Genomic DNA, 16,111 nt, shown 5'->3' on the forward strand with positions numbered 1-16,111 from the left:
TTGGATAAGTATATGCTTTCATATGTTTTGTTATATTTAAAAGAATTTCGAAAGACTAGTGTTTTTAATTCTTATCAAATAGGCAAATTCCCTACATATCTATATAAAATATTGCAAGAATCTCCAATATTTTTGCTGAATATTCTCAAAATCGATTTAAAAAAAATATATATGTGATATAAAAATTCTAAAGAATGTTCATCCAGCATCACATATGAGACAATAAGGAAGTAATATAATGTATGGTCTAGTTTTTAAAATCTGATTTCTTATATCTTGACTCGTTTCGTATATGCCGACAATAAATTACTGACGATGGTAACAGAAAACACCAAGATATGTCGACATCTGTGTGGGTATTTGAACCACGTATGCTTTAAGATCATTTGATTACAAATAATATAGAACCTTTTTCACTGTTTGAACTATTGGAACATATCTTGCAAAACTGCAAAATGTCTTTCAATCTACACTTGTAATGGTAGACATCAGTGTCCTTCACATGTACACATGCAATGGAAAGCAACATTTTCATCCATTGTGCATGTGTGATGGATGAAAAAACGTCCTCCAAATTTGCAAATGTAATAGGAGACAATATTCTACATTCTTACATATGTAATGGTGGATAAAAACCTACTTTAAATGTGTACGTGTGAGACAACAACGTCTTTCATATTTGCAAATGAGATGAGGAACAACAATGTCCATCACGTGTACATATATATCCTGCATCCAAATGATCAATGACACATACCGACATTGGTAACGCCTGACCATAAATCTTTCAAAACAATAAGAACTATGTGTCCATCTGTTCCTTTTGATTTATCAAAAATGCCGTTTCATGATAAAAGAGAAAATGTTAGAAAATAGACACATTACTTATACATACAAAATGTATGTAGTTCTACATACTAAAAGAAAACAAAGAAATTAAAGTCACTATTTTTCATGTCCATGCTTTTTCGTTTGCTTCTTTCCTTTTTCCGTAACTGTCGGTGCAACTCTTGCTGTAGATTTCCCATCATCCTTTCCTTTTCCGTTATGTTTGTTTGGCGCATACTCATTGGACTCGTGAATTGCAGGTGTTACCTCTCCTGGACAATCAACCTGATCACTTTCACTTCCAGCTAACCTTTTCTGTTCAATGTCGCCATTGCTGGATTGTATTGCGTCTCCGCTTCTTCGTACAAGCCAGTAAATAACCAGGTCACTTTTCGACTGTTGCAAAAAATAATGATGAACAATAAGTAGCCAAAAAATATATTACCATTTATGTATCACGATTTTCGTAGGATAAAATATACCTCCTTGTATGGCCTGGACGAATCAAGTTCTAGAAAACTCATATATTATTTTCTTTTAGCCTATAATTAAATTCAAACATATTTTTTATATAATAATATAATATTTTGTAGAGTAATTGTCAATTTTCAATATATCCTCATACAGTACATTTTAAAAAGTGTATGGATATATAAAATGCAACAATTATAATGAATTTTACAGTCTTGACGAGGAAAGTAAAGTACTATTAGCACTCTTCGTATTTACCGGAATGGTGACATCCTTTTTCTCAATCTTGAACGCCTTGTATTTACTCAGGAGAGTGTTTGTGGAACTACTGATGTGGATCTTGTTGGCTATAGAAAAAATAAAATTATCCGACATGAAACACAAATTTCCACTTCTTCGAAATCATTTCCGTCATTGACTAAAACAAAGAATATGCTCTTTCGGACAAATTCAGTTTAAGTACTGTGTTTATTCAGACTTAAAGATTTCTATAATTTAACATGCCGTTAACATGGTAAAGTACCAAGTTATAGTATACTCCACTTCAGTTCAAGCCCATTTTGGATTTAATCATAATTTTCTTTATCAAGACAGAGTTGTCTTTCTTTTTATTTGTTATACGTTTCTCGGCTTATAAGCACCAAAAGTCAGTGTGATTGGTATTCACAATCAAAAAGAAATTCATCATTCCTTACAAGAAATTCCATTGTAATTCCGCCTTTTTATGCTAAGTGTCAAATGTTGACAAAAAACTGATAATTGTATCTTTCTCACGAATTTAAAAATAAACAATTACTTAGTTGGAACGAACACCTTCAGAAGAATTTTTGACACACAATAGGGCGGTAAATCTTTGTTTTCGTCAAATTACCAACAACTGAAAATCATCTTGGTAACAAAATCAATTTGACAATATAAACATTGTAATGTGGGATTTGAAATGTCATTAAATTTAAATAATTCACCTTTTACATGAGTTGTATTTCTTTTTACTTTCGCTATGTGGTATGAATGAGCAGGTTATTTAACACATATTTAATATCGGTAATGTCAATAAATCTGTAGACATGTTTTATTTCAAATTTGAACAATATGTTATGTATGTGACGCCAAGTATAATTGGGATGTGCAGAAAATAATTAAATCACCAAGAATGAGCACTAATTATCACCAACTTAGTTACCAAAACTAATTTACATCAATTAGATACCGAGTCTAGATGAGTTTCAAAAATTAATAAAAACCTTGAAATAGCAAATATATCACTTGAGATTGTTAATTGGTTGTAATTAAACTAATGTTTTATTGTTAGTTAATTTCTTTTAATAATCTAATTTGCATTGAAACAAGCTTTTGATTGGTTGGTTGTCTTTCAGCTGATGAAGATATTTTGAATAAATTGCTTTAGCACAGTGATGTAATTAACTTCGATCAGTCTGAATTCCGCTATTCAAATATTCCCAAACAAAACAAAACTTTTATGACGACATAATTTCTAATATTTCGATCTGAATCCATTAGTAAGTAAGCTAGAAAGAATGTTTCACATTTATGAAGATAGTATACGAAATAACCTAGTGTTGGTCAGTTTAAATTTGTTTATATTCTACAAAGCTGGTTTATAAGTGTAATCTGTAGCAAACCAGATTATTTCCTTAATTATAAATATCAAGAGTAAAATTTATATTCAAAACTTTCCTTCGTTTATGTTTTTTATCAGAAAGATTGTTGTAATCCAGTTCAAATTATAATTGGATAAACCATATAAAAATGAAGTTCTATATAAGATTTCTTGGTTTCTTGACCTTACAATTTATGTTCTGAGAAGTTAGCTCACTCATTAAAACATTATTTTCAAATCCGTAAAATCAACCAATATCTCTTTGTTAATAATGGAAAAACTAAACCAAATATACTGATTTCATTAAAAATTAACTCACGTGTGCTTGATGAACGAATCCAAGTTGCAATGTTGACAGTCTCCCCAAACAAACAGTACTTTGGAACTTTAAATCCAACTATGCCAGCCATGCAAGGTCCTGAAATACAAAACAAGAAAAAATCACTTTTGAAATACACGTATGTCTAGGTAATGCTCAAGAACACTTAGCTGTCGTATATGTCTACCTTATCTGTCTAAAGATGGCTTTTGTATGGTTGCTTTGTTTTATTCGTTGACCTTTACTGAATTCAGATACGGAATAAATGCATGGATTTTTATGTTTCTTTAAAGTTCACTCTGATGAGGCTGACTTTATAGCTGATCTGATCGGAAAGAAAGAGTATCGTTTGGCTAGATGTTTAATCCAAGTTTCCGCTATATAGAAGACGTATTACCTTTAAAGGAGAAGACCATGTTATTGTGCAAGTCATAAATATCGAAACTAGTCTTTTAAATGTTCGTGAAATTTAAGTTGAAACAAAAATATTTCCTTTTTTTATTAATTAATCGCGATTTAAATTCATGCAATTTGAATTTCCCGCGTCTATGGGCGCCACCATGATCGGTCGAGTTGTGACGTCACAAAGTCGGTTTGTAAAGTGAAAGTAAATAAGTAATTGATAACGATGTCCGAAGAAATCACAAATTTGGGACTTCCCCCTATAATTTCAACCAAAAATAAATAGAAGAAGAGATTGAGGCACAACATGTAAGTAAATGTCAGACAACATTGACGAAAACCGGGATTTGCTGCCAGAAGATTAGTATGTCATAGGAAAATCTACTTCCAAAGAATGTTCATGTTGCCGACCAAAAACTTTTAGAATATTCCTTGACAATACAACATGTTTTGGTGATTAGATAAACAGAATCGTAGAAATATTCACGGAATATTGTTTATTTGCATATTATTTGCAATACTTTTATCAGTACCAAACCGACTATACTCGGCGTCACATAAATAACATACTGTTAAAATTTGAATAAAAATATTTTCTACGACTTTATTGACACCAACCGTCGTTTAAATTGTCTTAAATGACTTGCTCATTCGTTTAGGCAAACAGCTTCTCAAAAACAAGTCGCTTATTAGCTTAAATCATGCGTAACAAATCCTTACGGGAAAATCCCATACTAATATCCGCCATGTTGGTTTTTACGGGACGATTTGTTTACAAACGAAGTGCGTAAGTTCCCGTCGAACTCCGGTGACAATCGTCTGCTTGATCAACTTCTCGGTATTATACGTTGTTCGCGTAAAATAAATCCGAGATATCCGAAATAACGCCGAATTGCATTCTGGGTTCTTCGGTTTTTGGACAAACCATTTAAACGTAAACAACATCTCCTAGCAACCCGATCACTGTAAACATGGCCGACTTTTTACAATGTAAATATTGCCACCTAGAATTAAAATCTGACCGGAATTTAACGATTCAATGTTTAGGGAGAAGCCGTTTGGCTAAACGAATGAGCAAGTCATTTAAGACAATTTAAACGACGGTAGGTGTCAATAAAGTCGTAGAAAATATTTTTATTCAAATTTTAACAGTATGTTATTTATGTGACGCCGACTATAAGTGACGTCACGAGCCAATCGGAAGCTTTCGGTTAAAATCAATAAAGTCTGCTTATGATCTTCCTTCAGAAAGGAGAGCTCTACAAGATGGCTATTTACATATATTTCAAAGATTCCGAACTTTGCATAGCCTTGAGCATTTTATAAAAGCGTATATTGCATAAAAGGTTATTTATTTTTGTTTACATGGATATGATTTATCATAAGAGCCGAACTTAATACAAAGGTGGCCTTTCCCTTTAAACAATCCTAATTTCAGGGACTTGATTCATCGTATCTACCCCGAAGAACTTAAAATAAAGGATACCAAAGACACTGTCAGCCTCATATCTTGACCTACACGTAGAAATCGATGGTAAAGGAAAACTATTGACCAAACTTTACGACAAATGTGATGACTTTTCATTCAGAATTGTCAACTTTCCTTTCATCTGTGGTAACATCCCTTCAGCACCTGCCTATGGAGTGTTCATATCACAACACATACGTTATGCCAGAGCTTGCGGAAACTACACAAACTTTTTGTGTCGCGCTAGAACTCTAACAAATAGGCTTCTGGAACAGGGTTATGTTGCAACAACATTGAAGTCATCACTACAGATGTTTTATGGTCGTCATCATGAACTCGTGGATCGTTATGGTGTATCCATCTGCACCATGAAAACTGATTTATTTAACGGGTTATAGTTTCTTTTTCTCGTTTGTCTACCCCGGACTTGACTTTTATGAACAACTCGACGGGTGTTTCTAGAAAAGCAGAGGACGCTTACCCTACCGGTGCACCTGGTCCATGCTCCCAGTTTTTAGGGGAGTCCGAGTTGATCATTTGCTTTTGTTACTTTGTATGTATGATTTTAGTTACTTTATGTTCTTTGTTGTGTATGTCTGTTTTCCTTGTCTGGTCTTTGTCGCTGGATTAAATTCTTTTGATTACTCTATAACCTTAGTTCCCTTGATTACTCTTTAATCAAATACAGGACTGGTATAGTACTAAGGAATGAATAGCATTCTAACCTATCACCACTTCAACCATATTCTATCTTTGCGCATGATGTATTTCAAAACATTTTACACCCACATGCATTTCTTTGGACATGTCAACTTGAATTGAGACAGATAATTATCTACATATTAGCAAGTAAATTTTAGACGGACATCTACTGTTCCTGAGTCCGAACTGCATGTCTCGATTGTTTTTTTTAAATTGTGGAGTATGATTTTATGTAAATAAAAATGTCCAAAAGAAAGTGTTGTTAATTTGATGCATATTCTGTTATCTACATAATACATACATTGTATCAAGAATAAAGACTTGACAGGAAAATGACAAAGACAATGAAATAACTATAGGAATACTACAATGAAACAAAAGTGCACCCTGGACTCCGCTAAAATCTTGGAGACCAGGTGGTGTACCGAAAGGGTGAAATGTAAAACTGGGAATCCTATTCTCATTTATTCTTTAGTCAAATGAAATATCGATATACATGTTGACATGAAATCTACCAATTTATGATAACCTTATTAACTGTATCTAAATGATTCAAATAAAAAGGACGTTACCGATTTGATCTACTTAAACTTTGTCAAATTATATGTAAATCATTTTTTTGTGAATTTTGTGAGCACTTCATTCTATCAATATGATTAACCGATTTTTCAACAATTAATGTTTTGTATCTCATTAACAGTTCATTATATCAAAATGAAAACCGAACCTAATAAAATGTACGCTTTTAATGTTTTTGAACATACTATTATTCCAATCGAATACGTACACTACTTTTGAATATTTATTGATATACATATATTTGTTTTGTCAAGCCGTGTACCGGCAATATGGCTTATTTCATTATACTAAAATACAAAAGCATAAAAAGAAAAGGAAAATCCAGAGAATATCTACATTCATATTGAAGAAAAGGAAATCAAGACAGCAAACCGAAAAAAAGTGGGCACTCACAATGTGAATATCCACAAATATCGATAATGAATGCAAGTTCTCCGCCAGTGGCACTTTCCTCGTTCAATGCAAGTAAAAATGTCGAATAAATAGAAATGCATTTCATAATTAATTTGAGAATGTGTTCTGTGTAAACATTAATTCAAACTGTATGTTATGTGTATGTTAAACATGTTTTACATTATCAATTAAGTAGAGAATTCAGAACCCTCAAGTACAAAAGACCTTGTCAATATTTTATTTTACAATTTCTGATAAAATAGTTTTTTTTTCAAAATACCATGATTCATTGACATTTGAAATGGTAAATGTGAACTAATTATGTCAAATTAGGCATTCTGTTCAAGAAGGAGCTCAAGCGAATATTATTCAATTGTAAATTTACTTGATTGCTTGACAAATGGAACATTATTTCGGCTGATACAATTAATATTAGAATTGATAAATTACTGAAAACTTTAATAAATGTGTGTATTGATTCTGGTTTTTCTTCAAACAAATTTTGAAAATATGTATTAATCAAATATATTAACCAGTATTGACACAGAACCAAGACTGAACCTCTAGCAAGTTAAATAGGACCACTTTTGAAATGTCCTTAAAGATTCTAAATACAGACAATTGGAGATAACAACATTGTTTACAATCTTTAATCTATCCAAGAACGAATGGTCAAACTTGTTTACCATAAAGTTATGAAAACATTACATCAATCAATCTACAAATGCACCATTCATTATTTATTAATTTTAAAGATTTCTTCATGTGCAAATACAATGTAATTGGTTGGTGTTGATTATCTTAAAGGGAAGGGTTATTAATTTACTTGCACTAAGAAGGACAGAAGATTCATCCAAATTTTCATATAGATCCGTGACCTACTTAGACTGACAGGTTGTGTTCTAGATTTGTGAAGAAATCTAATTTGACCTTATCAACCAAGCGAAGCAGTTGTATACGGTGAAATTGAGTCATGATTAAATTTAATGAACACAGACATATGTCGAAATAAAACCTAAGTTGTCATACTTATTTTTCATATTTATCAAAAGTTGCAGTATTACAAATTTCAAAATATCTGACACCCTGTCATTCCCTGTGTTGCACATGGCCGCACCTTCTGTTGATGGATTTGGTTTCCTATTTCGATAGTTGTTTTGAGTTCTTCTTGTTAATAATGACATACCGGGCCAGCCCGTGGTAAAACAATGATAAAATGGAATTTCCGTGATTTATGTCAATTCTAATAGGAAAAGTTTCTTCATATTATTGAATAGACGCAGCCTATGTGTTGTACGGAATATTAATCATGTGTTTATAACTTATTTATCTTGGTTGTGGTCTAAAGAGCTTTTAGGCGTGTCATATAAAAATTAGTTTGCACCATGTGATTGAGGACAGAAAAAATATGAGACAATCTTGAATGGCCTTATCTTATTTCCCCCCCAATCCTTCAAAAACCTATTTATCATTTCTAATAACTACAGTATTAATGTAAGTTACCTTTATGGATTTAATTTTTTTATACTACCTTTCAGTTTTATCTTTTAGAGGAAAATTCTGTAAACGAATTAGAGGGCATACCAATTGAAAAAAGTTATATGGCTTGAGCGTCAATTACTACATAACATTGAAATTCTAATCAAAGTACCTCCGAAAATAGGTTCTTACAGAACAAGTTCAAAGTACATCACAAGTACATTATTTTTCTATCAAAATCAATGCCCAGTCCAACAAATGTTACATCGGTGACATAAATGACGTAATTCGGAAAAAAGTGTTGGTTGCAAATCCATTTGGTCAACTGGTACATGTAAAAGAAATGTATTTTATTGTCTAAAGATCGAATATTTCCCTGAATACATGTATGATCAAAACTGTCTATACAATACAAAACACAAAACGGGATTTATCCGTCTAATACGGATTTTAACCGTCCAATACCGGATTTAGCCGTCCAATATATCATAATGGCCTGGTTAAGATCAATATTGGCCTAGGCCAATATGACGTATTCGTCTAGTTAGTCAATAAAGGTATAATTGCGTAAGGTTTAGGGAAATAGGGATGGTGGTGGAACAAAGCGTAACCCAGATTTCTTTTCAGAGAATCCTGGGTAATATTTAATTCTGAAAATGTCATTAAATTTCTTGACGACACAAATAAAAGCAAGAACAAAATGACCTCAACAGTAATGCGTGTATTCGTGAAAAAAGAACACTCTTTGGATGGTCCCTAGTGGTAGTTATGAGTGAAATAGGACAGGGTTCGGTAGAACGTACAAATAGCCCTAAAGGGGAAGTTACACAGCAAGAAAACAAATAAAATTGATACTTATCGCAATCCAGAAATATCGGGGAAGCATCCCAACTAAGGCCGCATAGGCTATCGTGCTACCGATGCAATGCATTACTTTCTATTCTTTTCTGATAGGGAAGAAAATAATTTGTTTCTGTAAAGCTGTTCATTCGTTTATATGTCACAGCTTATGTGTAAAATATTTCAGTTGAAAACTGCTATATTCCCGGCTTTTAAAATAAGATCAAAGAAGACGAAATCATATTCGAGCCCGATTTTTTATTAATCAATAGCTTGAGATAACTATTGTATTTGAAGATTTATTGGCGTCCTTCGTGGTTGTAGCGAAAAAAAGTAAAAGATCACAAGATTCAAGTTTAAGGTGACTGTGTTTTTGAGTACCAATTTTGACGGTTTTGAAAGTTCAGAGAAAACATTTTGACGATGAAGCAATAAAAAAGAACACCCAAACCTACACGCATCAAGAAAATCTGACAAAACGCCAGCGCACCAAAAACAGTTTTATTGCAATATTTCAATTACCGTTTTCTTTACAATAAACTAACTTCCGGAAGGCTATATTAGTCTATACTCCTGTAATGTAAACAACAAGCTATTTGTTTATCAAATATTACATTATTCAATTTCACGAATAATTGACTTGTTTCCAATTATACGTGGCAATAATATCAACTTTTAAAATTATGAAGCAATTACTTCCTTAAAAATTAATAACAAAAAATGAGCACAGTTTCGATTCACCTCTTCCTGTTTATCAGGCTAAAGTAAGGCATCAATAAAGATTTTCTTTGACACTAATGTGATTTTTTTTCCTTCCAAAGAACAGTTAATTTCCAGGAAATTGTGTCAGCATCTTAACATATAGAACTTTTAAAGTACATACACACAGTGCAAATGTGACTCGGTCGGAGGTGTCTTTACATTGATGTGCACTGATACCGTATATAATGTCAGTTGTGAGACGGAGGTGCCTTTACATTGATGTACACTAATACCGTATATAATATCGGTCGTGAGACAGAGCGTCTTCACATTGATGAACACTTATACTGTATATAATGTTTAAGGCTAAGTCTGTTAAGGTTCCATGAAAATACGCTAAAACAAGACAGAATTTTGAAGTCAGCTTTGTAGTGATCCAAGTAGCAGTCTATATATGACATGAGAGAAAACTATGAAAAACAACTTGTAGCTTTTTCCCGGGTTTGTTATAATTTTTTTCCAATATTATTAAACCTATGAAGTTATACATTGCTATAATTGTATGTGCATCATATTTCTGCACCAACAATGAAGGTCATGTCTTTTTACAATTGTCTTTGTTCCATCTTATAGTTGTGATCCAAGATATGATCTAGAAGTTCTACTGCTTCCTCGATCCAAACTACTATCCAATGTTTTAATAAGACTTTCTGTCATGTTTAATAAGACTTCCTGTCATGTTTTAATAAGACTTCCTGTTTAATAAGACTTCCTGTCATGTTTTAATAAGACTTCCTGTCATGTTTAATAAGACTTCCTGTCATGTTTTAATCAGACTTCCTGTCATATTTAATAAGACTTCCTGTCAGGTTAAATCAGATTTCCTGTCATGTTTAATAAGACTTCCTGTCATGTTTTAATCAGACTTCCTGTCATGTTTAATAAGACTTCCTGTCATGTTTTAATCAGACTTCCTGTCATGTTTAATAAGACTTCCTGTCAGGTTTAATCAGACTTCCTGTCATGTTTAATAAAACTTCCTGTCAGGTTTAATCAGACTTCCTGTCATGTTTTAATAAGACTTCCTGTCATGTTTAATCAGACTTCCTGTCATGTTTAATAAGACTTCCTGTCATGTTTTTGAAGCACACATATTGCTACTTATACCGCTGTTCAAGTAATAATTATTCAGCAGGAAGACATTGTTTTTTCTTTGCTACTGTTGTCATTCATTTACAAAAAAAGACTTTTCTTACCTGTTGACAATTTCATGACCAAATCGTAGGCAAAAAGCGTTTTTGTCATGGTGATCTTTTTCAGCATTTCAAATTACCTATCACGCTTACTGATTAGATTTTGCCCAACTGATTACGGAAAGACAAAAAAATAAAGCCTTTCATCAAACAAAACATAATGAAAGCGTTCGCTCCATTCCAAAATACAAGAACCATTTATGTTTCCACATGTTTTTCTGCTTGAACTTTTATTTTACTTGAATTAATTAATCATTTCATCAGTCGATAACAGAAAATTAGATTAATACTTCATGTAACTGTTTTTTCATGTTGTGTTTCTTTTATGCAATATTTTTCGGTATATTTAAGAAATAATTCGTGGAGGGGGTAGACTTGTATTTATTTCAACATGGGTTTGGCATTTATATCCTCATTTAATAAATAATCGAATATAAATGCCGTACCCATGTTAAAATGCGTACAAATCTACCCCCTCCAAGAATTATTTTTTTTTCTAATATGACAAATACGGTCATTTTTGTGACAAAAATTTCCATAGCCGCAGCCAAAATAACGGCTGTTACGTTTAACCTCCCTCGTATGGAAGTTGGATTGAATTTGTATAGTTATGTCATCGTATATGTTAAATGTGTGCATTTATATAATTAATTTCAATTAGATAACCTTTCAGCGGTTAAATCCAAATGTTTTTAAAGGAGTGTTTTGTCTCAAAGCGAGAACAAAAGAAAAAAAACAGTGCGCAGGTTCTAAAGGTGGGGTTGTTTGACGATATAAAGACGTCATGTTGGAATTATGGAATTAGAATGAAATCTACGCTTGTAGTTACATACAGCCTTTCTATGTCATCACCGTCATAAACGAAGTGTATCATTATCTATTGTTTTTGACAGCAGTATACCTTATAATCATTGATCTGTTTTTATTGGAGGCAAAAATATCCAAAAGTTAAAGATAAGATAAAAGGAGTGAAAAAGGGTTTTAGTGAAATCACTCAAAAAAACAAAACAAAACAAAACAAAACAAAAAAAACCGAGAAATTTGGTAATAGGTCTGCGACTGATTTTACAATGAAATTAGTGAGACGTTACGTGAAGATTACAAAGTCATTGGATCTAAACGATTCAACACTTATGGTAAAATGGAGTATGACTTTGTTTCTTGGATAGTTGAATTTGAAACACAAACAGGAGGCAAAAGTGGGAGAATTTTTTTCGGTCAAGGGTCATTTTATGACGTCATCGTTTCATTTTGTTTAGACCCTTGAGAACAGCATTTTGGGTGCTTCATAATGACCTGCTGTATAATTTGATAAACATGATAAATGATCGAGTTTCAATGGAAATGAAGAAGTGCACAGTTAAAGCGATGAGAGAAACACGTATAAAGAGACAAAGTTAAAATATGCGTACAACCGAATTAAAATCAACAACAAAAAAAGACTTAAAATTAGACCTACCAATTGTTCTGTTCAGTCATTGCATACAGTATCATGATAGATCTAATTTTAATCAGACTGCATTGAGGCGGTGTTAAATGAAATGTATGAAGTGTAAGCTTGACTTAGCCTGTAGAAGTTTAAATGTTTGTTGCTTGGCTTTTGTTGGACGACTGTTCCATTGACAATCATACCACTTCACCTTCTTTTATAGTAGCGAATACTGATCAATGCTTAAAAGGATACATTTGAGTGATGAATAGTTGTTAAATTTATTTGTTTACCAAATATTCAACATGCACATTGCCAGGAATATATTTGAAAACAAGAAAATATGAAAATTGCATGAATGAAGTTGAATAAAAGTCTTGAGGCTATATGACACTATATCAGGCTATATATTTGTTTAAAAACTTTGCATAAGAGAAGTGAGAGTGTAACAGTGCATTCTTTTAGAGTATGTGACACTATTCAATATACTCAGAAGTGTATAAACCATACCTGAATTGATTCCAATCCTCAGTTTTATCATACGATGCGCGTTACAAAATTTCATTTCAGAGACAGTATTTAACATCTTTAGAGAGAAGTTGGCAATTTCTATCGCGTGACGATCTGAGCTTCTTTGTGGAAGACCTATAAAAGAACTAATATAGTAAGTATTTGCGATTAATAATATGAAAATTTAATTGAAAATATTAATATGATATTATAAAAACAGACCGATACTTCAAGCGATATAAATTTATTTAATGAAGTTCGTAATTTCTGAAATTAAATTTCCCTACAGCACAACTTAGCGTAATGTTCACAAATCAGCTGGAATACAACATCAGACATTTTATCGGTTTATACTGTAAAATCTGATCAAATAAAGTTGCTGAATTTTTTTTAAATAATATTTCCTTGTAAGGTGTGAAAATTACTATGACAGTTAACCAATACCTATTTTAACTTCAAGTATTTTCTATATCTCAGGTAAAAACTAAACCAAATAGTCATTGAAAAAATCGATCTGCATGTATTAGGTCCGAATATAAGATGGCTGACGGCCTGTTCTGTTTTAATTCACGATCTGATTCAGAATATAACTCAGCAGAAGAAGTATTCAAATACATCATTACTCCTACAAGAGTTTTTTGTCTCTCAACAGGTGAAAGAAAACAAAATTTAAAACCTACCCGATGCGACCATGAAACTGTCGTTGATTGTTTCCACTTTAAAAGCATCAAAATCCTTCAAGATGCTATCAACCGTATTATGCATTGTTCCTAAAAGTTGAATGAGTTCTTTTGGTGTTAAATCAACAGTAATAGGATCAAAACCATGAATATCGGCAAATAAAACTGTAACAGATTTAAAATATTCTGCTTCTACTTTTTTCTGGCGCTTTAACCTATTTGCAATCTGTTTCGGTACCATTTGATAGAGTAAGCCGTCCTTCCGAGCTTTTTCGTTAGTCAGTTCGTTAGTCTTGTCTACCAAGGTTAATGCAAAAATTTGTATACTACTCGTCAAGCTTTCTGTCGCTAATATGACGAGAGGACACATAAGAATGACGACTACAAGCAAGATGGCGTATACAGCTAGATCTGTAGTAAGGTCTTCAATAGCTATGTCAAGAATGTTGATGACCTTCTGTGCCATCTGTGTTTGAATATCGAGAAGTGTGTCTAAATAAATTGTCATATTATCGAACCAATATCGGGATTTCGCTATGTCGATACTTGAAACGTTGTTGTCCGAAGTTTGAATCTCCGTCCGGAAACTCTCGATGATTGATGTGATATTAGTTCCGTTGTTCTGTTCTCGTAAACCGACATTATAAATTTGTTTGACGAATTCTGAGTACATACCAGCAGTTTTCATGTGAGCTCGAAAACTGTGCAATCTTTTATTGTATGTCTCGAAATAGGAATGGGATTCGAATCCTCCTTTTGAATAAAACATAGTCCCTAAAGCTCTTTCTACGCCCACGTTTTCCTTGGCACTGGCGAGTTTTTGGTAAGCGACCAAAATTTTCCACACAAGGGAAAACTTAGACTCTGTTATTGTATTATATAGCCAATAGATTGTAGTATCAATAATTCGAGAGTAGAAATCGATTTCGTCTTGGATCGAGAATTGATCTCGACTCAAGATTTGTCGATGGGCCGCCAGGTAATCACGAAAATTTGCTTTCGACAAGAACATGGCACCGTTTGCTTTATCGAGATCACCAGGCCAATATGATAATCGATCGATCGTTCGATCAGTGTTGATGTATTCTGCTAAAAGGAAAGTTCTGGTTTCCGGTCCAAGTTCGCTAAGGTACAGCACGCTCATGTCTCTCTCTACCTGTAGCCTATGTACCAGTTGCCCAACATCGATACTGTAGTATACGGATGATCTTTGCTGAAGAGAGAAATGTTAATTATTAAAATGAAAACAATATCTTGAATAGGAAATTGACGTCAGTCATTATTGAAATAGATTTTAACAAATAACTAATAAATCAGGACAAAACTGTATATCAATTATGCAATCATTTTGTTAACTTTATGTTCTTTGTTGTGTATGTCTGTTTTCCATGTCGGGTCTTTGTCCCTGGATTACATTCTTTTGATTACCGCTATAACTATGGTTCCCTTGACTACTCGTCAACAAGAACATCTAATCGGACAGTAGTTGCAAAACAATTCTTGTTTTTTTTTAAACAAAATTAAACATCCATAACTTTCGTGTAAATAATTAAGTCAAACCGAAATTCGAACTTGATCTGTATATATGGTAATCAGTATGTATACAAAATTTGAAATGCTTTAAAATATCAGCTGGAAACGGTCGACAACGGAAAGACGGACGGACGGTTTCGTTATTTCATGTAGTATCTTATTCGTGAATCAGTATGTATGAGTAAGGGTTGTATCGAGCAAATTTAGTGCAGATCAACTTAAATCAAAGTCAAATGTATCTGGTTTTTCTCATTGGATTCACTTCACAAACTTCGTACACGATGTCATCCTGATCGCTCGATTCACATGATTTCATAAGAAATAATTTCTTTGCTGAACTCAGGTGTAAATCGCGTGGAAACTTATCTCCTATATACGGCCTGGCTAAAAATGCATCGTCACAAGTTATATAAAACAATTTTATACAATGAACAATCTGTGATAATCGGTAAGTAAATGCGGGGAACATTGTGATTTAAGCTTGTTCTATGTCCAAAACCGTTCCCTTTTTTATTTACAGTGCAGACGTTTGATAAACAAACCTTTCCTTAAGATTAAGATTTTACCATTTCGACAATGCAAAATAAATAACTATAAAACTGACGAATGTTTTCCCATATTCTAATTTTGAATTAAGAGTTCCATTTAAAAAAGCAGCAGTTTAGTAACAGATGGATTAAACAATCACACTAACCTTGTCGTTCTCCGCACGGCTGTTGAGAATATCTGCTAAAGTATAAACCGTATATCCCCACAGACCAAGAATAGGTAAGACAGTTAGGCACAACATCTTAAAGAGCTGGAGCTTCTTTCCAGTCTTTGAAAGTGGTTCGTCCCGACATATTCCTGAGGACAAAATCAAGAAAGTGTGCCTTGTTTGTTTAGTTTAAGTGCGCGCATAG

At 32.9% G+C, this 16,111-nt stretch overlaps 1 protein-coding gene across 1 annotated transcript; it reads right to left on the minus strand.

Annotated features, from left to right (window-relative positions):
- Positions 1 to 945: 945 nt before the first annotated feature.
- LOC148603837 (uncharacterized) lies at positions 946 to 16,014 on the minus strand. Its single transcript, XM_088551468.1, has 6 exons — positions 15,904 to 16,014; positions 13,677 to 14,889; positions 12,997 to 13,131; positions 3,240 to 3,338; positions 1,558 to 1,646; positions 946 to 1,224 (listed from the first exon to the last, which is right to left on the minus strand). The coding sequence occupies exons 1-6, from the start codon at positions 15,997 to 15,999 to the stop codon at positions 946 to 948; spliced, it is 1,911 nt and encodes a 636-aa protein (XP_088407594.1). The 5' UTR covers positions 16,000 to 16,014.
- Between the last annotated feature and the right edge of the window lie 97 nt (positions 16,015 to 16,111).

This window comes from Perna viridis, chromosome 11 (assembly GCF_037379345.1).
Source record: "Perna viridis isolate PV_CMFRI_1.1 ecotype Kerala chromosome 11, ASM3737934v1, whole genome shotgun sequence".
NCBI lineage: Eukaryota > Metazoa > Mollusca > Bivalvia > Mytilida > Mytilidae > Perna > Perna viridis.

Coding starts and splice junctions, on each gene's coding strand:
- LOC148603837 (XM_088551468.1), bottom strand. CDS start 15,999: ATGTTGTGCCTAACTGTCTTACCTATTCTTGGTCTGTGGGGATATACG. Junction 1,647..3,239: donor GATTCGTTCATCAAGCACAC/GTGAGTTAATTT, acceptor TTTTTTCTATAG/CCAACAAGATCCACATCAGT. Junction 1,225..1,557: donor AAAAGGATGTCACCATTCCG/GTAAATACGAAG, acceptor TTTTTGCAACAG/TCGAAAAGTGACCTGGTTAT.